This window comes from Oxyura jamaicensis, chromosome 15 (genome assembly GCF_011077185.1).
Source record: "Oxyura jamaicensis isolate SHBP4307 breed ruddy duck chromosome 15, BPBGC_Ojam_1.0, whole genome shotgun sequence".
NCBI classification, from domain to species: domain Eukaryota; kingdom Metazoa; phylum Chordata; class Aves; order Anseriformes; family Anatidae; genus Oxyura; species Oxyura jamaicensis.
This window is the reverse complement of record NC_048907.1, coordinates 9,249-36,790: the sequence shown is the minus strand read 5'-3', so window position 1 is coordinate 36,790 and position 27,542 is coordinate 9,249. Positions and strand designations below refer to the sequence as shown.

The 27,542-nt window shown below is 38.0% G+C and overlaps 1 protein-coding gene across 1 annotated transcript; it reads right to left on the bottom strand.

The window, feature by feature from the left end:
• Positions 1-2,787: 2,787 nt before the first annotated feature.
• On the bottom strand, positions 2,788-27,514 carry SUSD2 (sushi domain containing 2). The gene is made up of 15 exons (XM_035340715.1): positions 27,277-27,514; positions 25,270-25,471; positions 24,127-24,278; positions 23,442-23,609; positions 23,008-23,196; positions 20,575-20,762; positions 19,389-19,474; positions 18,954-19,222; positions 16,987-17,130; positions 14,100-14,255; positions 12,185-12,433; positions 10,781-11,053; positions 10,184-10,366; positions 4,664-4,754; positions 2,788-2,895 (listed from the first exon to the last, which is right to left on the bottom strand). The coding sequence occupies exons 1-15, from the start codon at positions 27,341-27,343 to the stop codon at positions 2,814-2,816; spliced, it is 2,499 nt and encodes an 832-aa protein (XP_035196606.1). The 5' UTR covers positions 27,344-27,514; the 3' UTR covers positions 2,788-2,813.
• Between the last annotated feature and the right edge of the window lie 28 nt (positions 27,515-27,542).

The following is a 27,542-nucleotide window of genomic DNA, read 5'->3' as shown; positions in this document are numbered from 1 at the left end:
ATACAAATGCAGGGATATCTTTTTTTTTTTTTTTTTTTTTTTTTTTAGACTTCCGCAAAGGTTTCTTAATTGACCTGTTTGACTTCTCAGCAATGCCAGTGCTCCATTGCTAAAACCAACCACCCACCCAAACAAACAAACAAAAACCATAGCAACAGACAACAAACAACACCAACATGGAAAATAAATTAAAAAAAATAAAATAAAAACAACAAAACAAAACACACCACTTAAAACAACAGAAGAGTTACACTTTGTCAGGAACAGAACATTCTGGCCCTTACAGTTTCCCTATACCCATAGACCCATGTCCCTGTAGACCCATTTTACTGCTCTGAAAGAGGAACCAACCAAATATGGGTTTTATGCTGTAGCTGTTACATCAGTACATGCTGTGGTACAGTTCACTTTTACTATGCAGAAACATCCTATCATATATAGCTGTAATGTTGATTTTGACGTGAAAAATATGCTAATAATCTATTTTGGTTGTTGTGAGATATAGAAAAAACAGGAAAAAATTAAAAAGATTGCTGCATGCCAGCATTAGATTTACATGAATAGTTTAATATCACAGCATAATGATGTCGTATTCTTATTTCTTTGAACCAAATTCCTACCCAACATAGAACTTTTTAAGCTTATGAAATAATGCAAAACAGTAGCAGTGTCCTGCTAGATAATGTTAAGCTTTTTCTGGGGTTTGTTTTTTAATAGTGAATGCTGAAATATTTAGTTCCTCCTTATGAATACAATATATATATATGTGAGTTCAGTTACTTGGCTCAAGCATTCTGCGAAATTCTTGATTCTGAGCTGTGGTTGGACAAGCACTCTGGGAGCATATGTTGTTTCGTTACTACTGAACTTATGGGTCTGTATATGTAAGTATGTGCAGATACATACATACATATATATATATATATATATATCTCCCTCTCTCTCAGCAAAGGAATTAGAGATTGCTGTGATGGGAGTGTTTCCAAGGCTGACCAGAAGGAAGAGCTGGGGCACACTGTTTTTACGACTGCTTTGTTTATGGTGGGCTAAACCAGATAATTCTGATTCATATAAACTAATTGTGTTCTGAAATTAACATAATTTTTTTCAGGAGTATGTCCAGACTCCAATTTATTTCATATATTCCCATCCCAGTCTGAGTTACTGACATGAAGTATCATTCATTTACAAATCTGTTTGTGCATGCAGCACTACCTTGTGGTACATGCTGTCTAACGGTATATGAAACACTGCTTCTTTGTGATTTAATGACTAACAAAATAATCCTCTCCAAGGGCTGAGACCTCACTGTACAACCCAGTCACCCAATTTCAATTTCATTTTATCTGGCATCACATTCCTTAAGGTTGCTGGAACACATAAGGCTTACACATTTTTAACATGGTATTGATTATGAAGTTCACACAATCAACTTCATATACCTCCAAAAGCCCACTTCAGTCTTCCAGTACTCATAGGCAAAATCACCTTTTTTTCATTCTGCATCCCCACATTCTCCACCAGCCATTTATACACATGATTGGTATGTGTGTGTACATCAGTTGCAATATTTTGGTTTTAATCTGTAGCACACTGGCAGCAGCCATCTAATTTGTTACTTATGATCATTCACTAGTCTCTCTTTCTCTTTTCCTTCCTTCCTTCCTTCCTTCCTTCCTTCCTTCCTTCCTTCCTTCCTCCCTGCCCTGCCCTGCCCTGCCCTTTCCACAGCATTTTTTTCTATCATTCAGAATTGTTTGTATTCCACCTTACTGTATTCAAGATCACTTATCTGCATTGTGTAACTTTCTGCTTGTGGTCTCGGCTCACAAATAACAACAATAGCAACAGCAGCTAATAAGTAATTTAATTATTTTATACTTATAAATACATAGTCTGAAGCATTTCTTTCAATTTGTCTTGATCCCATTATAACGTAAAATCTGTAGTGTTTCACTCATTTACTCCTCCTGTACATTTGGTATGTAGTTTGTCCTTGCCTTTTGACACCACCATGAATTCTCAGTTGTTTATGAATTAAAGACTTTAAAAAAACAGACCCAGTGAGCTGCAAAAGCTAGCAATTCTTAATTATCAAAAAGAGTTGCACAATACAGAACTGATTTCAGGTTTCATTTTCTGAATACTTCCTCTCCTTCCCCTTAATTGCATCCTTTTAAAATTAGGTCAGTAATGAAACCAAAATGCCACTTGGAGCATGTACTCAGTGACTTGCCAAAATATAAGAATGCAATGTTTAAGTATCTTTAGTTTCTCTACCTCCCTACTTAAAACAAGCAAACAAACAAAAACCATAAAGCCAACAATCTGCAAATTCAACCTGACTTGTAAAATAGTCCATCTGACTGCATCCACTTTCACATCTTTCTAAATGAGCTTTACATGGTCCCAGAGAAGGTGTGTGTCTCTCTGATAAAGGCTAGCATTATAGGCTAGGATTATGTTCATTCCACCAGCTTTCAAGTGAAAGACTAAAAGAAGAGAAATACAGAGAATCACAAATTCTTCTGATTTTGTCAAAACTCTGGTTCTGCTGGCAGAGATGTGACTGACAGAAGAAACTAATCCATATAACTTTGATTCTTTCAGAAGCATTGTCCTTGGCTTTTGAAACACAATAGGATGAGCGTGCCATGATAAAGCCCCTGAAAGGTAGTTAGCATTTCCCATGCAATTGAACAGTCATTATATTGAAAGCAGAAATTAAATTCTAGCATACTACGTAAAACCAGTGTTTCCATCTTTGTTGCTGTGGACAATTTATTCCTCTGCTATGCTTTCTCCATATTTCATTAAAAACTTCTCTGAAATTTCATTCTTTCTTGTTGAGATGTTACTGGAACCTCTGAAACAAGCTTCTGTTTGTCTTTGTGTCTTGGGAAGAAAAAATATAGTAAAAATAATTTAAAAAATGCTAGAGATGTTAAAGCGGTAACCAAAACATTTTTGCTTAGATGAAGGTGAGAGTAATACTAGGTTAGGTGGAATAGTAGGAATACTAGATTAGGTGGAATAGTAACATTGAACCAATTTTTAAAGTATCGGTTCAGTGTAATTTCTGTGCAAGGAATAATGTCCCTCCCGTTATATACTGATGAAGATTTGAAATATTTAAATTACCAGAAGTAATGACTGAAGGAGATGTAGCACCTCTTCTGTTTGAGCAACATGCAATTAAATTAGAGAATACTGATGGTTTGCTGATGATTGACTTGATGTTCTAATTAGCCTTGACTAATTAAGATTTATCTGTTCAAAATTTGTTACAGCTGTACAGAGGACTGCATTCTCTGTTGCTATGCAACCATACACCCCACTGAGTGCTATGGACTTTATTAAATATTCTCAGAATGTTCAGAAATTATAAACTTTTGGTAGCCAATTACTTACAGATTCTGAAACATGTAAGAGCTTTTTTTTAAAAAAAAAAATATATGTATATACATACATACATATATATATACACACAATGAGTTTAGGATAGCAATTCTGTAAGCTGCTCCCAAATGTGAGAATTGTATACAGCTGTAATAGTAGTGCTTTATGCCAGTCAGCTATATACATGGGATTCTAGTATGTGTAAGATATGGCAAATTTAGGAGGTGTCCTTCGTCTGTGTATTTTTATTTGTATGCAAAAAACATCAGCTTCTGCAGTTATCTACCTTGTGTTGAGTAGCCTTTTTTGTTTGTTTGCTTTTGTACAAAGAAGGAAGAAAAAACATTTTTGGTCTGTGTTCTCTGTGAAGCACTGAAAACAATGCTTACATGATTTCATGGGACAGGGAAAAATTTAGAAGTGACTCAGGCCCTCTGATACACACAGTTAATTGATCATTGAGCACAGAAGCAATGGGCTGTATTTTCAGTGACAGACATAGCTATCACAGTGTGTTCTGTTTCAAGGGTCTCTGCAGTGATGAGCCTGCTGGAAAGCCACAAAGCAAAACATTTTTTTTAAGTGTTAATGCTGGCTAACAATAAATTATATACAGAATATATGAAATCATAACAACCTTTTAAAACATAGGACTAAAATGTCAAAGTATTTACTAGCCACACAATATTTTGTAGAGATTTATTTTATGAAGTAATAGTTTATATAGTGAGTGTATTTCTGTTTGGTAGGAATGTTCCAAGAATGGGCAGCAAACTGATAAATCCTTTAAATTCTATTCACCTCTTTGGCACAAGAGACATAAGTATTCTCAAGGCAAATTTATGCATGCCTAAAAGAGGGAATATGTTCAAGGATGTATGGTAAGTTACAGCATCATGCAATGCATTCCTTAAATAATAAATGCAATTTACCTGTTGGTATTATCAGCACACCTGCTCTGAAACAGAACACTTTTCATTAGATAGCCTTACTATTCAACAAATAGATTATTTTGACCAAAAATACTGTTCAGTCTCAATCAATCAATCATGTTTGCTTGCCTTATTAATACACTTCCAACTTTCCTTCATAGTCTGCCAGCAGGACACAAGGACTATCGAGACTTGATGTTTTCAATAAAAGATAGTAGTAGGAAAATGTCCTGTCTGATTTCTTTGTCATTGAGTAAAAGGATTAAAAGGTCATAGCACTTTCTATTTCTTTAGCAGGTTACTTTTTGTTTTCAGTTCAGTTGAGTTCTTACCTCTCCTTTCTACACAGGAAAGTTAGACGTGCCAGGACTGCAAGACTGACAATTCCAAATATACAACCAAGAAGAATTACTTGTTTGATATCTGAAAAAAGACAGCAACCACAACAAAATAGGAAGATGTTATTTGTCTTCATATCAATTGGCTTCATTGTAAAAGTGTGTGTATACATTGTATACATATCATTGATATTTTACAGTTCATCGTGTTCAAGAAACAAACCGTTACAGAGTGAGCAATGGAACTCACGTAATTCCTACACTTGACAGTTAGGGCAGGTGGCTGTGACAGCTGTTCTAACACAAAGAAGGGGTGGTTAGTGGCTAATATGCAGCTGACATGAACTGCCAAACCCAACAACTGACAGTTTTTCAATCCTTTTCCCAATCTGATTGCTTTAAAAATTGTCCCTATTTTAACATTGAAATTTTGAAACTGCACCTGTTGTTTAATGCTCTATGCAGACGAGAGCAGAAGAGGAACAATGCTTCCTGAATGTAGTATCCTTTAAGGAAAATAACACATCTGAAAAACTGCAAGTCCCAGTGTGAGGAAATTTTTTCCAATCCTCAATGGGAGAAGGCCAAAGAGAAGTATAGTCCCATGTCTCTTAGACACTGGAGTGTCCTAAGGTCAAAGTAGATTTAAGGCTCTGCCCTATTTGTGTGCCTATTAACAGCATTATAGGCATGTGTAAGGGAGCGTGCATTCTATTTAGAAATAGGTGAGAAGTGGTGCACCTGAGTTTTAATTTTCCTTTTTGCCAGCACTTCCATAGCTTTGTCATGCCTGCAGGAAAAACTGCCCAAACTACAGCCTGCCTAGCATACAGTGATGGCAAAATGATAAAACTTACTTTTCTGCAACACTAGAATAAATAATTTAACTTATAAATTGCTTTATACTGAAGTTTAAGGAAGGAACTAGGATACACAAACTATTTCACAGGCCTCAGACCTTCATTCAATAACTTCTGTTACAAGTCCCCAAAACTTCTGTCTGACTTACATAAGCCTTACTGACATGTACCCTATCTTTGTCAAGTGATGAGAACCCACCATTGGCGTTGTTTGTTTGGTTCAGTAGTGACCTGTCTTTATAGTGAAATCTTTGTATTTAATTGTTAATCTCAGAATCTTTTTCTTGATTATAGAGTGTTTTGCAGCCAGTCTCCTGGAAATGACAGACAGGTAATTCCCTAATCAGAAAACCTAATGTTCTTCTGCACCCTCATCAAAAAAAAAAAAAAAAAAAAAAAAAAGGCAGAAAATTAATGAGATTTCTGTCAACATTCCCAAAAGAAGTGCATTTGCACAGACCCTGGAAAATGAAAAATATGGAGTGCAAAAATGAAAGAAAAAAACAGATTGCACTTACCACTAAGTAACTGCCTATCGCAAGCAGAATATACATGTATACATATATTGCTAAGATTTTTTTTTTTTTTTTTTTTTTTTACCTGCGTTTTACTAGAGTCTCCCTTCTGCTTTTGCTGGATGTTTTTTTTCTCCTTCTGTGATATTCTATGAAGAGAGGTTGCTGAGGTACTTGCAAGCCTTGCAGTGGAATTGTAATTAAAAGCATAGCAGAAATAATTATTAGCAGAGGGTTTCCATGGGAACTTTAGTTAAAGGAAGCAAAACTCAAAAATAACAATATGCAGGCCTAAAAGCATATTTTTTTTTTCTAATACAGAAATAGATTTTGCAAAGTAACTGATGTTCAGTTTTTTTTTTTTTTTTTTTTTTTTTTTTTTTTGTCTCTCTTCCTATCCAGTTTTCAGAGTTCTCAAGCCTTCCTTCAATGTAATTTTTCTAGCTTTTGAAAAATAAAAGCATGTAAGTAACTAAAAGCCCCTAGGTTTTGTAGTAGAGAGACTTGAATTTGATGTGCCACAAAACTGCAGCAAGTGTAATGAGCACAGCACTGAAATAAGTACCCCCTGAAAATAATAGAGGCCTGGGTCCTGTGTTCTTGACCAGCTTGAAATAAGTTATTATTTTTAAAAAAGACTGTTTTAACAGTTTATGCTGCAAGTAAAAATCTGACCACTAATCATAGTGGCTAGGTCAGTGGTCACCCATTCAGGCGCCCAGAAATTTGGAAGCACTGACCATTAATTTTGCCAGAATTTTCTTGGCATTAAGAAAGCCTTCTATCAGAGAGCTTAATAAAATGGATGTTGGCAAAACAGCAGCATGTTGCTATGTAAAGGGGAAAACAGTAAGGAAAGCTAGCATAAGTAATAATTGTTTGTAACACCATGAAAATGTTTTTTGTTAATTATGCTGAATCCAGAATCAGCACAAGGAAAACTGGCACTGAATTTCAACTGTCTTAGACTGGAGGCTGAAATATATTTAGCATAAAGAAAGTAGTAGATATCCATTCTATAAAAATATTAGAGGTTTAGATATAAGTGAGAGGAATTTTGGACTGTTTTACCCGTATTCTCTGAAGAGACTTGGACCTGACAAAAAATAATTTCATACAGATACTGATATCCAGTCGCATATATTCTGATAAAAATGGAGGAAGCAGGCTATATATGAATTATTAGGGCACAGCAGTTAGAAAACCTGAGTGTATATGAAATGTTATATTGTCTTGATTATGGTATCCTGCTGCTATGGGCAGCATTGCCATACTCCAGTTTCCCGAGGCTGACAAAAATTATCATTTTTGGCTCACTCTACAAATGAACTACAACCCCAAATATCAAATAGTAAGGAATGCTATTTTTACAATTGGATAAAAAATAATTTTACACCTTGTTCTTCTTTGCCTTCTCTCAGGAACCCATGTGCTGGAAAACATTCAGTTTTTTATCTGCTTAGCCATACACCAGTGGCATATTTCCCTTATTCTGAATGCTGTTAATTTTTCTGTATCTTCCAGCTCTTTTGCTCTAATCTCTCAAGGCTGGCTTTTTGTCCCTTTTATTCTAGTGTAAATGTTAGCATCCAGTACGCTTACTGAGACTGACTGGCTCCTATCCAGTATGTATGCAGCTGATGGCAGCAATGTAAAAATGGTCTTAGCTTTCAGCTTGGCAAAATGTTCTGCCACTGACTCTGTTTAAGATCTGGCTTTACTTTGTAAAGATTTCATTCTTCTTAGTCTTTTGACAAATGATCTAATATTACTGTGAACTATGAAGCATGCTAAATTATCTGCTAAATTTCTCACATATTTTCAACAGTTAACTAAAATACTCTGTATACTCTGGCCTATCATATTAAACAGAAATGTTTTGAAATACTTCTAGTTTCACTCTTTACAAAATAGCTTCAATACTGAGATTGGCTGTTGTGAATAGAATCAGTGTACCGATTACTAACACTATCTGGTCCAAAAAAAATTTCAAAAAATGTTCACTCATCTATTTAAAATTTAGCAACACTGTATATTTTACACTTGTTCTGTGAAAATGTTCAATGATTATTTTCTATGATAAAGTCCACAGTCTGTTGCTCAAACTCATTTGTGGATCATCTCACCAATAACACTAATTATGAGACATTGTGTTGGAAATAAGCAACTGGTGCAGGCCTTCAAAAGCAGATTAAATGTTTCTGCTGGCCAATAATTCACTGCTGATGTATTGTGCACTTTTCATATTTTTGTAAGGTGATCAGAATGGAGAATCCGTTGATAGGATTTATCTGATGAGTACTTTCAGGAACAATTAACTCAGCATTAAAAGTGTTTCAACACGCTGTACAGCCTTGCATCACAGTGGTGCTTTGAAACACTGCCATCTTGAGGATGTTTGGAGTATACATGGTGAGGGAACAAATTTCCTAAACTGAAATTTAGGAAATATTAGGCAATTTTCTGAAAATTATAGAGACAGACGAACTGGCACTAAGTCTAAAAATTCCAGGCTAATTGATAATCGAATAGTACTGACACAAGATGGGTAATGGATTTTTGTTTATAATAAATATTATTCTATATGATTCACAATAATTTTACTGTTACAGGATAACACATTTTGTGTTGAGATAACATAGGCCTTTGGAACCATAAAGAGTGGAAGCCTTCAACAAGTGTTTAAGGGGAAGCTTGGGGAGAGACAAGGATGCTATCTCTGCTCTCTGCCCTCCGTTATCACAGGCTGTTTAGTAACAAATTTCACAGAATGAGGTTGGAAGGCATCTCTGGAGTTATCTTGCCCAGTCCCTCCCTCCCCTCAAGCAGGATCACCTAGAGCCATTTGCCCAGCACTATACCCAGGCAGCTCCTGGATGTCTCAAACAACAGAGACTCCACAACTTTTATGGGCAACCTCTGCCAGACCTCAGTCACCATGAGAGCAAAAGTGTTTCCTGGTGTCAGAAGGCACCTCCATTGTTTCAATTTGTTCCCATTGCTTCTTGTCCTTGCACTGGGCACCAATGAAAAGAGCTTTGGGGCATTCTCTTTGCACCTTCCCTTCATGTATTTATAGACATTGCTGAGATCTCTCCTTGAGCCTTCTCTTGACCAGTTGGAGGAGTTCCATCTCTCCCAGCCTCTCCACAGACGAGGGATACTCCAGTTCTTTCATCATCTTTGTGGCCCTTCACTGGACTCTCTCCAGTACATCCATGTCTCTTGTACTGGGGAACCCAGAACTGTCCCCAGCACTCCAGGCGTGGCCTCACCACTGCTAAGTAGAGGGGAACGATCAACTCTCTCGAACCATCTGGCAATACTTTGCCTAATGAAGCCCAGGATACCATTAGCCTTCTTTGCTGCAAGGACATGCTGCTGGCTCATACTCAGCTTGCATCCACCAAGATCCCCAGGTCCTGTTCTGCAAAGTTTCCCTTAAAGGGCTCATTTTATAATGTGTGAAATTATAACCCACCCCTCAGATGGCTTAGACTGGATCTACATTTGCCCCAGTTGCAAAGAAAGTTAAAATTAAATTAGCAATGACAGAACCAAGGATGACAATAAATGCCTGGGGGCGGTACCATCATTTTTTCTTGAAAAGCAGTTCAAATTATGTTGATACAATTATGTTGATTTCAATAATCTCTGGTTCTCTGTGTATATGTATATATAGATTATATATTTTCAAAACTACTAAAATATTATATTTGCAGAAGAAAAATACATTAAAATAATGCTATAAATAAGGATTCATTTTATAGCCTATGTATTTCTATGTTATGGAATAATTTTAGCTAAGTGATTATGCTTTCCCATTTTCTAAGACTGAGTTTGTAAATTATTTTAGATTGTCCACTTGAGAAACAGTGCCTTTAGGCCAAAACTGGAGAAACAGAAGCATATAGCCCCAAGGCCTAGGAATGAGTAGATTAAAAATAATAATAATAAAAAAGCAAAACTGTTATTTAGATTTAAATACTAGTCTTTCTAGAAGCTAAGGAATCTCATGTCCAGTGTCTTCCCAAAAAAAAGAATTTGCTTTTGTCAAGGGCCAACATTGTATACTGAGATCGCCTGGTTAATGAAAATGATTTCTGATGAAAATTTGTAACACTTAAAAGGAAGCAGACCTGTTCTCAGGATACAATTAGGTATGTCTCCAGACCAGACTCCTGTCACTTGACAGATTATTTCTTTTGATCCAATGAGTTCATAGCCCTGATTGCAGATGAAACGAATGGTTGAGCCCAGCAGGTAGTTTGTTCCATCTTTTCTTCCATTGGTTGGATGATCCAGCCAGCCACAAGAAATCACTAGTAAAAGAGAAATATCTGGTTGAAGTATTCATTGTTTGAACTAGTAAATCTCAATTACAATTATTCAAATAGCATTTGAGTGGTAACTCAGAGAAAGAAAAAGATTTCTAGGCTAACAAAAATAGTTTCAGATTTATTTTTGTTTTAATTCCAAGGTGAAGTCACAGAAAATGAAGAGTTTTTCTACACGGTGGTTCAATAGTGAAAGAAATGGAAAAAAAAAATATTTAAAAAAGTATTTTGTGTTTGTCTAAGTAACCTACGTGTTACAATTTTTCTGGTACAAGGATGTTTACTCCTGATAAAAGTGTTTACAGATGCATGAACCTACAGTTGAGCAAAGCCTCCTCACATGGTCTTAACTATTTAGATGCCTTGCAGAAAGGGATAGTTTGTTTAATGCTATCTCACCTGGCTTTAGATTTTCTACTAACTGCTTGTGATTCTGATGAGATAATCTTGTGAAATTTCCCACTTGAAGACTTCTTGTTGTCAGGACATCAAATCTGCAGAATGGGTCAGAGTCACAGACCAAGGCCATCTCTTTCACCAAGGGATCAGCAGGGTCCTCATAAGGAAAGAACACTGGCAGAAAGGAAGTATTGTGCTTTTCCCCATAAAATAAATTGTTCAATAGGAACTCTGTGTCATAAGTAAAGAGGGAAGTTCCATTTTCAACAGCCCCTTGGGAGACAGAAAGCAAGAGAGATTATAGGTAACATTGCTTACAGACATATACCACCTACTGCTACTTACTAATCTAGGTGTTTATTTCCATAAATGTATCTACAGCTGGAACAGATCCATGAAATCATATCTAGTACCTCTTCCTGACAGTTCAAGATTATTTTCCTTCTTATATGCAACGTCTTAACCTCATACTAAAGTTAGTCTTTGATCAATTTGTTAAAACTGGATCCAAATAAACGTGTAGCTACAACTTTACGTAATGATGATTTTAGATGCCTGCTGGAAAATTGATGATAAAAAGTACCTCAGACAGAGCTAGCTAAACCAAATGTTACAAGCAACACAAATCCAGATCCTATGTATCCCTAAATGTATTGTTACCACCATGGCACTGTTTTTCATTTTCATTCAGATGAACTGGAAAATTCCTAAAGTAAGAGCAGTGAAACTTTTGAGTATGATCTGAACGGTGGCATACAGCTACACTGTGTTTGACACAGAGAGAAAATTGTAGCCAGAGGGTATTTTGTACCTTGTTCCTTCTGATCCATCGTCTAACCTAACATCAGAAGGAATGCAGACCAATCTAATGCTGCAGGCTAGATATAGCAGCTGAATCACTTTCATTGAAAGAAAACAACTATTCTTTTACACCCCTTGCCTTTTTTAAGAAAATTGTTAGGACAGGGAAAATTGTTAATTTTTATTTTAATACTTGATTTTTAAAACTGTCAGGTACTTAATGGAAACATTAGTAATATTCTGGAAAAAGGTAGCTGACCCTGACTATTGTTGAACTTTTGTAACACTTCAGTCTCACAATGTCATTTTCCACTGACCATTGTAGAAGGAATTCTGAAAGTGTAAGCGGTGAAATATGAGCTCTCACTGTTGATGGAACAAAGTGCAGAAATCTCCATCGTGGTTCTGTCTTCATCCATTTTGCCTAGATATGTTACCCACTTGGGTAAGGAAGAGCATAATTCTCTCACACACTCCCCCGCCCCCCCCCCCCCCCCGAATAGGTTGCTTAGCACAGACAATTTTCTGATCTGCAAATCAGAAATGGCTTTGAATTTATATATATAAAAAAAAAAGTAATAATAGACCAGTGAAATCACTTACAGTTAGCTCCAAACTCAAACAACTGCTGAGGACTTGCATGAACTGATACGGTTGTTTTATTCTTAAAGGTGTACTCATCTTCTGTATTACCATTCATCACTCCAAAGAGACCCTGTGTGTGATTCATAAACTTATCTGGGAGCAAAACTGTCAGGGTCAAGAATCCTCCACTTCCCCTTATCTCTACTCCAGACCCAGAAGAGAACATCACTGTAATCTTCTGATCAGCTGTAGAATGGAGAAAGAGACCTAAAATAATGAGAGGAAGAGGACAAAACAATTAATCATCTAAAGTGAACAGGTTGATGTGTCATCAGTTTTAAACATTTTTTATAAAGTATTTCCTTCCTTCCTCCCTGGGCTACATTCTGAGAAGCATTTAAATGGAGGCCACACCTCCATACCATCTGTTTTTGGAAGACGAGGAATTCAGCCCTAAAAATTTGGTGAGACAGGAGCAACACATACACCTACAAATGTGTTAAGATGGCTACTACAGAGCAGTAGCAAAAAAGGCCCACATTTGATATAAGTTGCATGTCCTTCTGACAGTGTCCCAGAGCAGAAACTTTAGGATATGAGACAATTTCATCACAGAGTTGCTGTGAGCTGGAAACACTGCTCTCAGTGGTCACAGGTTTCCTCTGCTTCTTGATCATCTTGTCAAAACTTCCCTATTGCAGCTCTTTATCCAAGCTCCACCACTGTCCTATTTTTTTCCTTCCCTCTGCTCTTCATTATGTTTTCCAGCCGTTTGTGGAATAATATGTGAGAGCCACAGAAAAATTCCTCTGCTGAGTAGAAAAAAACAAACAAACAAACAAACAAAAACCTTTTCATAGTCTTTTCAGGCAGAAGAATAGAGGCGTAACATCTGACCAACCCAGAGAGCTCCTGATAGGTGATTGTGAAATTCAGCTATATTTTAGTATACATTGGTTGTATTTCACTATCATTCATTTTGATTGGTAGTTTTCTTTGCATTAAATACACTAGGCTCAAAGCAGAATGAGTAAAGAGTTTTTAATTCTATTCATCCTCCATGGAATGAGAAGGAAAACAATCGCTCCAGAAACCACTGAAAGATGGCATGGAAGAAGTGGGCATTGAAGCCATCTGTTAAAAATCAGTATCATTGCCAGGACTGCATGCATTCCCTTTATACATTACACATCCTAGAAAGTTCAGGAAGGCACCATGTGTTGGTAAAGGCAAAGGTTTATGTTATTTGTACATTCTGAGAGAAAAGAACATGCCAGTCCAAGACTACTGAGAAATCTGATGACTCTGCCTCTTCCCAGTCAGTGTCAGAGTTCCAGCAGTTGGTGTCACTGCTAGGCTAACTACCAGAAATGCCAACGAGAAGCAAGAAGGTCTCATGATCTGATGTTCTTGCTGCTACGTCTCTCCATGGAAACTTAGCCACATTATGCTTTTCTGTAGCGTGCTTGATCTATGGCTATTAGGAAGAGATTTGTAGCCCATAATTCTGGCATTTATATTCCTGTCCACAGCCTAGCTGTAATCAGTCTCAAAGGCAAGAAGAATCCATGCACTGGGTTAGTATAAAAATAGGGCCAGCAAGGTAGATTGGATGGAAATCACATTCTTCCCTATGTTCTCCATTTTGTTCACCAAGGCCCATGAAAATTGTGCCTTACTGTTGATTCTGTCTCAGTCTGGCAGCAACCAAACTGAAGAAAGGCAGATGATAATAATAAAATAAGATTTAATTATCCAGGATATTGCTTGCCCTTTGTTTTATTTCCCACTTTATTTTTGGAGTGACCTGCATTCTGTTTCTCAAAAGTACACCAAAAATAGAATCAAAATACATGCATCTAGAGATGTTTTTAATTATTCCAGTGGTTTCACAGGAATAAAATAGGTTTCAAGGCTGATATTGGTAACTAACCTTTCAGGTCCATCCAACTTTGCTCAGAGAAGTTGACCACCTTTTGGTTCAACAGGACCTCCAGATTCAAATCCTCTGAGTAGCGTACTTCAATCACATCAGAGTTGTTTTCTTGCATGGCCACTGCAGACAAGCCTGTCACCTGAGCATCCGTTCCTTCCAAACAAAAAAAAAACAACATAATCCCTCAAGATACCTCACATCATATAAAATAAATATGGAATGTTATAATGATACAGACAATAAAACAATAAGAAAACAAAAAACAGACATTTCCTAAAAGTAATTAAATATGATTATTTATATTTCAGGAAATTGCTAAGCATATAAATCACACTGCACTGAAGCCCACAGTATAAGTCTCCTGATAATGTAGTATATTGAAAGCAGAATTTTTACTGCTAAAAAAGGGTCTGGAGAGTCTAAATTCTTAATCCCAGTGGTGGTGGCAGAGATACGTAAGAAGACCAGTTGATCTCCTTCTTGCACACTCAGTCCTGTAAGGCCTGGGAAAAACCAATTTTCAGGGAAGATGAGACGCAAAAAGGAAACAGAGTGAAACAGACAAGAGAAGGGATGCACACTAATAATAATAATAATAATAATAATAATAATAATAATAAAAAGACCTCCAGAATGAACTACTCAGTGACTCATGACACTCCTACTACAAGCATATTAAAATGTATACAGGGCAAAATATTTCTTTGATACATTCCATCCTATCCAATGTTGTATTCAGTATGAGCGTTCATGTCTATGTGGGTGCTGAAACCCACACTTTTTGATCCATCCTCATAATTCTACCAGACATCCCAAATCCTTCAGTTGCATCCCCCTCTACTCTGCCCAGGTCAGGCCTCACCTGGAGTACTGGGTTCTGGGCTCAGTTCTGGGCTCCCCAGTACAAAAAAGACAGGGATCTCCTGGAAAGAGTCCAGAAGAGGGCCACAAAGACGATATGGGGCCTGGAGCATCTCCGCTATGAAGAAAGGCTGAGAGACATGGGTTTGTTCAGCCTTGAGAAAAGAAGAATGAGTGGGGACCTTACCAATGTTAATAAATACCTGAAGTGTGGGAAACAGAGAGATATGGCTAACCTCTTTTCAGTGGTTTGTGGGGACAGGACAAGGGGCAATGGCCACAAAAAGGAGCACAGGAAGTTCCGCACCAATATGAGAAAGAACTTCTTCACAGTGAGGGTGACGGAGCACTGGAACAGGCTGCCCAGGGAAGTTGTGGAGTCTCTTTCGCTAGAGATATTTAAGACCCGTCTGGATGCCTACCTGTGCAATTTGCTCTAGGGAAACTGCTGTGGCAGGGGTGCTGGACCTGCTGATATCCTGAGGTCCCTTCCAACCCCTACAGTTCTGTGATTCTGTGATCCCTGAGCCCAGCTGAAATACTCTTTCCTGAGGCAAGACGGCTATTTTATGCACCATCTGTTCCATTAGATCCAGGAACAGCATAAATGAAAGTATCTGATATGAAGCTTTTCAGATTGTCCTGAGAAGCAGGACAGCATTCTCCTGTTCCATGCCCTATTTTTCCCTCATTTCAAAATGCAGGTAAAAGACCGTCTCCTTCTTACAAGCTCCTTTGCAATCTGCTCATTCAAGTGACAAAGGTACCTCCAGACAGTTTCTTCTGCCCTAGGTTTTGTTTTACAAATAAGCCAAAAGAACAGGACAAGCAGGCTTTGAAAACAACAAAAACAAAACAGAATGACACCCTTAATCAACTTCTCATCAGACATTTTGAACTTTTATGCTAGTTTGGGGTATCTAAAAAGACTTTCTGAAAAGCTCAGAGAAGTGTTTATTTTTTATGTATTGTTATATACTTCTAAAGTACTTTTGCACTTGCATACCCAAAAATTTATTTCAATTTCCTTGCATGCATATGTGTTGGGCCAAAAAGAGATGACTGCTCCAACTGATGAAGATGACTGCTTCATTTGCACTTCAGTATTTCTCAGAGGCCTCCTTTCCTTCAGATCACACCAGAATTTCCTTGTCCTTGTCTAGCCACTTCTCTTTAACGTGTCATATTATACTACATAAAATAGATCCTAATAGTAAGTAACTTCTGCAACTCTTCAGTAACCTTTCTCCAACAAATTATTTCTTGTTACTTAGTTCTGGAATTATTTACATTGTCTCACAGGTGATTCTTTTCAGCTTGCTCTTATTGACTTGCCTAAGATATATCAGCATCCTGTAATCATTACAGAAGAATCTTGTAAATGCTTGAATTTGTTCTCAATTAGTACTTTGTATTACTGACTTCAGTTTGAAATCTGTGATCGATCCAGGATTCTTCTGTTTATTTACAGCAGGAAATATGCTTTTGGAAGATTTTAATGTTTGACTTATAATCAGCTCTCTTTTGACTACTGATTTCCTGTGTTTTTACTTTCTGTCTTGAGTCAACAAATACAGAGTTAAACTGATAATACTGGCCCTAATCTGCATGCATATGAGGAAATGCTGTGTTTCACAACTACATTTTAAAATACATTGTTAAACATAGTGCAACTACCTCAGCTCATTATTTTGTCAGTTATTTTACAGTGAAATGTCCATATTTATACAATAAAGCAGCAAAATGCCAAAACACACAAGTGTACAAAAAAAAAAAAAAAAAAAAAAAAAAGAAAAAAAGAGTTGTTTCCACTCAAGAACCTCAGTGTAAGGTGTTAATCTGTCTGGGAATGTGGGAATGGAGGAAGAACACTGTTACAGCCCAGACAGACAGTAGTCATAGTTTGGGAAATGTTTAGAGGAAAAAGAAGACTAGGAAAGCCTGGAGGAATGCTGTAAAGAGAAAATCAAACAACCTTAGAAGCTATTATTTGCCATCACTGCTTTCCCTCTTACCAACTAACCATTGGGAAAGTGTGCCTGCTGGGTCCTTCCTTGCACCCTTAGGGATGTGAGATCAGACTCCACCAACGTGTATTCCCCTTGTCCTTTAAAAGTGAAGTTCAGACCATCAAATGTGAGGAAGTGGGGATCCCCAAAGGCAGATGCTGTTTTTTAAAAGCAAAAAGAGACATAAGAATAAGCGAAGACTGCAATCCACTACTCCTTTTCTTAGGTTCACATGAGGAAAAAAAAAAGCCATTGGGGTGATCCAAAGAATGGTATTTAAACAAAGGAATAAACACAAGTCTGATCCATGTAAATGTGACTCGAGCAGTGCTGTAACATACCTTGAACAGCACTGTAGGAACAGCAATTGTCATTCCAGTTACTTGTCTTCATCAGCCAACACTTAGAACTGCAGTTTAAAATACTTTTATGTGCAGCAATGTTTACCTGGTGGACCCCCTAACACAATCCTCACTCTCAAGCTAGAAGCCTGATTCCCAAACAACGTATGGGAGGACTTAGACACAAATGCAGGGCTATTCCAGATGCAGCTCACCAGGGAAGGAAGCTTTTACATGTAGCTGGGAGTGACAATAGGAGAAATGGAATGGGTCTCATCTGGCCAGAACAGAGAGATGACTGTGATCCTCATCCCTAAAGCCTCTACAGCATTCATCAGATATCCTTGGTTTTGCCTACCAGAATAGTAAAGAGGTTGGAAGGTCCCTCTCCCCCACAGCAAAAAACGATAAAGTTGTTCCATCCTGTCTGAGGTATGATTCTCTGTGTAAGGACACCCATATGACAGGTAGGTCCTTAAATGCTTGGTTCGTGAGTATTTTGTTATCAGTGCTTCTATCAGTCTGGACCTTGAGTCCCTCATATGTAGGTGTACCTGTCTCCATCTCCAACACAGCCATGCCTGTGCCTGGCCATGAACCCTGTTGGTCTGGAACCAGACTGCAGAGTGACTTTCTGGCTTGTCCTCAGATATGTCTTGTTACTATAGACTTGCCCAACAATCTCTGGACTGGATATTGGACCCTCTGGCAGACAGACTTCTCAGCTTAACTTTGGACCTGTCCTGACACCACAAACTTCTACGGAGATCTGGATTTGCAGCTGATTGCTGCTGCCTTCCTTGTGTCCACCCTGCTCACCTTGCTTAGGTACAGGTGGACTGGACCCCAGGCTGGCAAGGACCCTGCCCTGACAGCTTTGTTATCACACTTGGCTCACAGCTCCATGTTCCTTAGGGACAAGCCAGCTTTTGTTGCTTCCAGACAGGAAAATTTGATGGGGGACTATTAGAAGAGACTTTCACTATCCACTATTGCTAGTCTTGGGAGAAACTCATGTTGCGTCATGTCGTGTCTTAGCTACCTCCTTCAGTGCCCTCTGCAATTTTATCCTCTTTGCTTGAAGCAGACCACAGATTCCTTGCTCTTTCCTTTAAGAGAGGACACCACCCTACCAGACACCACAGCACACCAGCAACATAGAAGAAAGCAAGACATGTGGCAGCAATATAGCCATGGCAAGACATAAGGAATACTTCCTAAAAGCAATGGGGAGGAAAAATAGACACACTAGTAAATGCTAAAACTTTCCATGTTTGATACGAGTAGCATTTTCCGGCATTACAGTTTTTTCTAGCTACTGCTAAGCTGTCATTAACCAACCCTAACTTACTTTTGAGAAAGAGCCCACTGATGATAGGAAGCCTTGGACATTGACTACAAAACCTTAACTATTTAAGTTCCAGGGGTTAATGAGATACTCAAGCTAAACATTTTGCAGGACAGCTAAAACCCACAGATTTTGCCACTGACAGATCAATTGAAACCTTCCATGGAAATTTTCTACAGGATATTGTGCCCTCCACATTCTTAACTGATACAACAGATATCTACACAAACATTCTAAAAGACAAAACTGTATAAAAAATCTGTAATCCATAATGGAATTCTGAAGGTCTTACCAGCTCGAGGTGGGCGATATGTCCTGCAGTCACTGGAGGGACGGTTTTTCATATAGAAGTGACAATTATCAGACCACAGACAGCAGTAGTAGAAGCTGATGACATCATAAAGCCAATGGGAAAAGCCAGGTATCCGGGGAGGCTTCATGAAAGGTGGTGAACCCCAGTCATGGCCTCGATCAGGTGTACTGCCTCCTGTGGAGTCTTGTGTGAGGATTTGGGCCCCTGTGGAGTCATAGCAACACTGCTGGCCTGCTGCATACACAGGACTGGTTGAGAAATTGAGAGAGAAAGAAAGGGAAATAAGAGGGAAACAGTGATTGCTATGAACCTGAGATCTGAGAGTCCAGACACCTCTGTGACTTCTGCGACACTGCTATCTCTGAGACAGAATGAATCATTAAAAAAAATGCAGTTTCAAAAATTTTTCTTTACCTGGCTTGAATAGCTCTTACACAATGCACAGCACCAGGGTGATAAGTACACACGCTCCCTTTTTCAATGTCACAGCCATAATCTGTCTGAAAAAGATCAATATTCTGCTTAATGGAACTTTCATTTTGTCCTTTCTATTTTTTGGTCCTCTCCCAATCCTTTATTTCTCAGTTATATGTAAAGTCTAAACAAACTGGTTGCAGCTGTGTGCTGAGTATCACAGAATGATAGGAAAAACAGTGAATTTAGTACTGAAGTGATTGGATCAACATGTTAGTCTAACTTCAGCATTTTTCAGTCTATTACAACAGACCTTGAAGAACAGATGGAGCTAAATGGAGGACTCAACTATAATTATAACAAACATAGAATATGCCACAGTGGTTAACTTATGTCTTACGCTTTTAGACAGTGGCAGTGCAGTGTATCTATTCTTTTTTCTTCATGTGCTTTTTTTCTGTATGATCTAAAATACACATCATGTTTGGAGTTTAATAACCAGGAAATGATAGTAACTAAAAATACCTAACATGTATTTTAATATGCATAAGCACACTGCCATGATTGGTATTGTATACAGGTGAGAAAGTTACCCCATTTGGTCTTCAGCACAGTACTGTAGGTCTGAAAGCGTAAATTAAATGGCAAATGATTTCTTGGCTTTTATCAGTCCTTTGTTAACAGTCAAGTTGAGAAGGAGGAAGGAAGGAGACAGGAAATAATGGTTTATAGCTGTGGACCTGAGCTCCAAAAGGTAAGATGGAAAGGTTTACAGCAAGTTATGATATACTAGATAGAAACATAGCTGCTTCTTCCAGAATGGGATGTATTACCCACAGACACAGACTGCCATCTTGTGGGATTTTAAAGAAGTCATCTGTGCTCCCAGCTCTACATCGTTCACTGCCCTCTCTGAGCATTTTCCATCTACCACTGGAAGCATTGTCTTAACACCGTTTGAAGGTGTTTTTTGTGGTCTGTCCTACAGGGATTTTTGTTATTTAGACTGACTGAATAAACTATACCTGCCTCTGCTATTTGTCATGCTACTTGTGCAAATTTAAGTATAATTTAATTTCCTTGTAATGACATTTAGACAGAGAACAGAGCTATGGGGAAGAGTATGTTAGTCCCTAAACTTCTACTTGGAACTGTAATAGGCCAGAGTGATGGATTAATAACTTACATGGAACCTTCCAGTGTCAGCTCTTGCCTGTGACAAGGTGCAAGGGCAATCTATAATTTCTTTCAAGAAATTTGGAAGCTTCTCCTCTTTCCTGTCCCATTCTATACATTTTGCAGTTGCCCATGCAATTGGGTCATTTCTGAAGTCTTCCCCAAGGTGCCAAGCCAATGCATGCGCTGAGCTCCAGACTGATGGAGTGTTGCTGGAGAAAAAAGAGCAGAAAAAATAGATTTGATAGCTAAACAAGCACTGTTTTGTCAGCAATACTGTCTTAATGACTAACTAGAATTATGTATAATCTTACAACTTGTAAGGTTTGTTTTTTTTTGTTGTTGTTGTTTTGTTTTTGATTTTGATAATGAAGGCCACTGTTTTCTTTTTCCTGCAAAAATTTACAGTAAATCAATATTTTCCTCATTTAAAGCGTGACATGACAGCATGCAGCAAGTATGCTATAATCAGAAATACATTTTAACATTTGTGATTCTGGCTTACATGAAACTTTTTTAGAGACAGATATTCTCTTCATGCCTTTTCACATCATATTTCCTTTCGGCTGGAACAAAGAAAATCTGGACTCTCTATCAGAACCTAATTCTGTGCCTCAGAACAGGCCAAATAGCAACAGATAGGGAAAGAAACATTCAGCATCCTCGAAACGTTCCAAGGCTACTCTGCTATCCACTCATGAAACTATACATGAAAGTAATAGTTTCCAAAAATGGAATAATAAAGTTTCTAGAAAAAGTAACCCTTGTGTAGTTAGCAGCTCCTAAATGGCAAAATAGTTTCTGATGTATTAGTAATATTGTCTAACACTGAGGACTATGAACTTCATGTATTTACAGGGGCCACACTATCTACATCAAGAACTGTAGACACATGGAAGAATTATGAAGGAGTATCTGCCCATACTCAGGATATGTATGAAACACTTGCAGAGATATATCACCAAATATCATAAGGAAATAGTTAATGAAATAAAAGGAAGTGGACTTAACATTTGTAGGAATGCAAAGGTATACATACAAAATAGAAAAAAAAATACATGCAGAGAAGAACCTGTGGCTGCTGTGGGAAAATATTTTTTTAATAAAAAATCTGCAATTAAGGCCTCCTTCACAGTTGTAACAAAAAACAGCATGTCCTAGTTTACTGAGTGTATTGGTTTTGGCTGGGAGAGAGTTTTCTTCATAGCAGCCTGAACAGTGCCATGTTTTAGATTTGTGACAAAACAGTGTTGGTAAAACACTGATGTTCTGGCTATGGCTGAGCAGTGCTTGCACAACATCAGGGCCTTCTCTTTCTCATTCTGCCCCCAGAGGAGTAGGATAGGGGTTGTCAAGAGGCTGGGAAGGAACATGGCCAGGACAGCTTAACCCAGCTGACCAGAGATTCTGTGTTACTGAATGCCACGCTCCACAATAAAATGGGGGGGGGGGGGGGGGGGTTGGAGGCTGTCCCAAAGCAAGCGTTGCTGGGAGACAGACTGCCCAGCAACAGCTTGTGAGCTTGTGAGGTTGATTGCCTTTGCGTTACTTTTTTTTTTTTTTTTTTCTTTTCCATCTGTAATAATTAAACTGTCTCTATCTCAGCCCAAGAGTTTTTCTCACTTATTGCTGTTTGATTCTCTCCTCATCCTCCTAGGAGGGAAGAAGTGAGTGACTGGGGGATTATGCGTGAGCTGGATTCAACCCACCACACTGAAAACAAGAAATGTATATTAAACTAAGTAATCAAGCAGCGATCTCAGAGGACGAAAATGTGTATGTGAAATCAACATGGTACAAACGAATGGGAAAATGGTTTGTAAAGTTCCACCTGGCAACAATGACAAGGAATGAATAAGTCTAACATGCAGTCTAAGTCCTTGCTGGCAGAAGATTTGTGGAGATAATTTATTTTGACTGTATTTGAAGGAGTGATCATGATGTCACTAAAAAAATATAACAACAATAAGTAGAATATAGGAAGCTAATAGTTCAAGTAGCAGATAGAAAGCAAATCATTTATGTTAGCAAAAATAAATATAAAATAAACTGGCATTAAATAAAATTAAAATTAACCAAAGCTAAATACAATAAATAGAATTGCAACAAGGCAACAATAAGCCTCAGAGAAATTACTCCTATTAGAAAGAAGATAAAGAAAACATACCTAAAATGAGCAATGAACTTTGGTATCTCCAATTAGATATCTTCAAAAGTGTGTTGGTTATTAATTTTTAGGTTTTGATGATTAATGTACATAATTGCATAATCACATGTTTATCTTTAGATGAGGTCTATGCCTAAAAGGTAAGTGGCATAATCTCTGAAGAGGATACACTATTTTTTTTTCATGAGAAACAGAGCCTGAATCCTGGTTTTAAAGGTCAAAGGAGGTGGCAGTTTAATTATCAGAAGCAATAAGGTACCTATGGTAAATGAATGCCATGATGTACTTGCCTCTGCCCATCAGAATAGGTGCTGGGTGTAATTCTCAAAATTCCGAAGTCCCAAGTACTGTAATTTGCTTTAGCAGGTACAGGAATGAAAGAAAATGTCCCAGTATTAGGGGTTTCTCTTGCCAAAGTATAAAGATATTCCCACTTGGCAAACCATTTTTCTGAGTAACTGTCACCTGCCACATAAAGGAAAAAAATCTTTTTGGATGCTGTAAAAGAATAGTTAGCTACATGACTGAAATTAGATGCCTTCACCCATATGTAAATTAAGAGAAAAGCTGGCATTACTGGCATGAGTTATCTATACTTGCATATCTCTTCTTGAATCTTCAGAGAAAGTGACAGCATGATGCGCAGAGCTCTGCACGGAAGCTGACAACTGACAACTGCTTGTGCACAGATAGGAAAAGTATTACTTTACCTGTTTCCTGGTAACCCCAGACTTCTATGTTGATATGGGTTGCCGTTAGTGCCTTGTGTGTCCAGGTGAGAGTTAAGTTTCCATCAATGTTGGGGGTGCCATAGTATTGCCATTTTGTCTCATTTACCAACATGCATTTTTCTCCATCTGGAACTTTGCTGTGATGTACTGGTTTACAGAACACACACACAAAAAGTCAAAATTAATGACAAGAAAAAGGACAAAATTAACAAAATTTTTGTTCTGCATAGCAAGGAAAAGGTGCCACTATAGTATCTAAGATTTAGCAGTATTTCTTCTGTGCATGTTTTCTAACATGATGATACAAAAAGAGTAAATTGAAGGTGAGAGAATACAACCCCTACTAATTTATGACATAGTCCTCAGATTACAACACCAGGGTGTAATTCTTTTCTAACCTGCTAAAAGGAAACTGTTTTGGTCAGCCTCACTTTTGAGCAGGACCTTCTCTGACTTAATGCTGCTGATGCTGAACAGCAGCAGAACTCACTCATTGTAAAGTTCATCTCTCAAAATATGAATCACTGTAAGAGGAGCAAGAATGACTTTTTTGAGGTCAAACATTAAGGAAGAAGAGAAGTGATCAAAAGGGAAAGGCTCATGTAATCCTGCATTTGTGGAGCAAGAATACAGACAGAAGAGTGTTATCATAAATTTTAGTAACCTGATAACCAAGTTCCAGAGTACGGAAATGTCAGCCCGTCATCTGTAGAAACTTCAAAGGGGATGAAACCAGTTTCATATAGCAATGGGGAGATACAGTGGGCTTTTCCATCCTTACCAACATAGCCACTGGTTTTGATTTTCTTCTTGAACCTGTTGATATTGAAAACATTTCTCAGAGCCCCTGTTGAGAGAAGAATTCTGAATGTCTCAGTTATGTTTCATTATGCAACCCTGTGTCATGTGCTGATCATTCCAAGTCCCATCGCTATTTTGCTTGTAGCAGTGAATATAAACTAGAAAGCTCATGTGTACTTTGTGCTTATTACAGCAGTGGGGATTCTGCTGTGCACTGCACAAATACGGAGCAAACTGCTAGCCTTAGATTTACTATTTAATTATGGGAGGGACATGATAAATTAGTAACAAACAACAAAGGGATAGCAGGAAGACAAAGGTGATGTTATAAGATTAGCAGGATTACAGGGTTGTATTTTACAGAACAAATACCCGAGTTAAAGGTTTTCCTGATGAAGAACTAAAAACCTTTTCAAGCGCTGCTTTGCAGATTGGAAGAACTAAAATCTGACTCAGAACATTCTGTGGAAAAAATGCCAGGATATCAGGGCTGGTAAAATTCAGTGTGCCATACATCTGGCATGTGTGATGTGTACCTAAGGCTGACATGCTTAGGATCAAGGGTTTGTCTTACAGGAAAAAGATACAGTGCCCTGTATACATTCTTTTCTTGTTGCTTGAGTCTTGTTATGGTTTAATAAATTAATATTTCTGTTTCTCAAAATGGAATGTTAAAGAATACTAGCATCAAAGAGCTCTGAAAGGAAATCCTTTCAGAAAAGTCACTGTCGTGATATGTTCAGAGAAGGACTAAGAGAGCAGTGATTGTATCTCACAATAACCTGACCTACAGGAAATGATCCTGTGTAGAAATACAGACAACATGTATCTTTATGGGTGACTGTTAAAAGAACCTTTGCATGTTTTATAATTTTGACAGCTCTAGAAGATAAGGTTTTCACTCTTGCTTAGACAAGTCTTGTTTTGTGGTAATTACCTATTGTCAAAAAGTGAGATTAGAAAAGATAACATCCCTTTGGTAGAGGAATATAAAATCATGGCCCACCTGCACGTTATCACAGAGGTATTAAAAGCTGTATTTTCAATCAAAATGTCTTTGCCTCCCATCAGAGATCCTGAGTACGGAGAAATTTGAAGACAAAATTCATTATAATCAGGACAGCAAATCCCCAAGGACTGGCACGTCACCTGGCAAGAACAGGTACCAAGAAGCTCTCCACATTGATGTGAGCAAGAGTCTTGAGCCCCTTATTAAAGAACAAGACAAGAAAGAAAAACAAACAAACAAACAAATAAAATAGGAATGTCACTGAGCTCCTCTAGATGTTCTCTGAACATCTCTAAACATCTAAAGAACTACTGTAAATGAAACAGGCTGTTTATGTCAGATGAACATTATTTTAGAATGTATTTAGATGACGGCATTAATCATCTGTGCATTACGTGATTACCTTTCATTTTGATTAGAAAAATACACTTATTAACCTCTCACACCATATATAATTCACCTACCCCACGGGTATTTTTATAACTAGTAGAAAGATAAATCTCCAGAGCAGCCTCCCAGATACTGTCATTAATCATAGTTATTTCTATAAACAGTTCCTGAGCAAACCAGAAAGGGGTCCTATTGTTGTCAACCCTACACAGGGATCAATGAGAACAGAAGGCTAGTGCTGTTGGATGAATGAAAAGTTAACATTAGAGACAAAGTGTGTTCCAACATGAAATTATGAAAAGCTTCTGAAATGTCATCCTTTTGTGCATTTTAAATGAGTCTAACCTTAACATTGTAGATGTTAAAATGATTAGGTAGGCGGACAGGTGACTATGTCCTCGAATGAGGCCTATCTGAAGAGACCACAAGTAACTACTGGACATGACATGAAAAACTGCTGAACACAACAAATAAAGCAGTGAGAAGTTGACAGAAGTTACAGTAACATTGTAAGAAGTGGATGGATTTCAGAGACTGTCCAGCAGGAGTTGAGTGAGGTGGACAAACTGCACAGATAATTGGGAGCATTGTGGACCTTTCAAGAGTGGAATCTTGCAAGACCCACACTGCTTGGGTTACTATATCAGTAATACAGGCTGAGATGACCTAGGTAATCTAGGACTGTGTTAGTCTGCGTGGTTGGTTGTGTTAATATGGTGAATGTAGTATGTGTATCTGCCTCTCTGGAATGGGGGAGTTATCCTTCGTACTGGTTGGACCAACAAACAGGAACAGCAGTAACCCCATATGTGGGACTGGGATATAAGGAATTTCCAAGTACAGAAGATCTGGCTGTGGTGAATTGAGGAGGAGAAATCTACTTCATTCCAAAATCCATTGGATTGACCTCCTTCCCAAAGGTCATCAACAATGTATGAACAAGACTAGGAGAGGAAGAAAGAATTATGGTCACACCTGATGGAGCTGAAGTGCAATTGCTTCCTGTTGCAGTTAGGACAGTTTCTGTCAAAAGGAGGTGAAAATGCCAAATATTTTTGGTTTGTGTATGGGGGCTGAAGGCAGGGAGGGGGCAGGGAATGTCAGGGAAGGCTGTTTTTCAGTAAGGTGGAGAGAGCAAGAAAATGAAAAGGCAGTAAAATCTCCCCCCAACTTCCCCCCTCACCCCACCCTCCCCCCATCTCCCTCTCTGCCAGCCTGCCTCCTTCATGCTAGCTAGCATAATATGTGAGTATAGGTCAGAGAACAGGAACAGTAGTCAGAAATGAAGGTCATCCTTCTTTCTCTACTAGAACACCTACCTGTCACGGAAGTAGAAATGCTTGTTCAATAAAGGGAACTAGAAATTTCACATATATCTTTAAAAATAGTGTTCTCCAGATTGTCTGTTTACTTACAAAAATGATCCATTATCTTACTGGAAATAACAGAGGAAGGGGTTGAAAATTACATGGTACTGATAAGTGCAAGCTTGTGTGCCCCATGCTTTAGTTTGTACAAATGGTATCAGAAATTTATTACTGAGTATGTATCTGAAGTTCAGAAGTCAAAAAAGTTTGTAGTTTAAAGAAGAAAATAAATTTGAAAGCCACTCACCTGTATTCCAAAGGGCACTGAGGGAGAAGAGAATGAAGAAAGAAACACCTACACCAACAAATTTCATATTTTGTCCAGATGATTCAGGACGGCTGATTGTGATAGCCTTTGTGCCCGTCAGGGAAAAGCCTTTTATAGAAACACGTGTCCAGAAATGATCAAGATTCTCACTGTTCAAAGGTTTGTCGTAAATTACTGAAGCAAAACAAACTGAAGGAAATGCTCTATTTCAGAGGTCATCTCTCATTCAGGAAAAGATGAAGGGA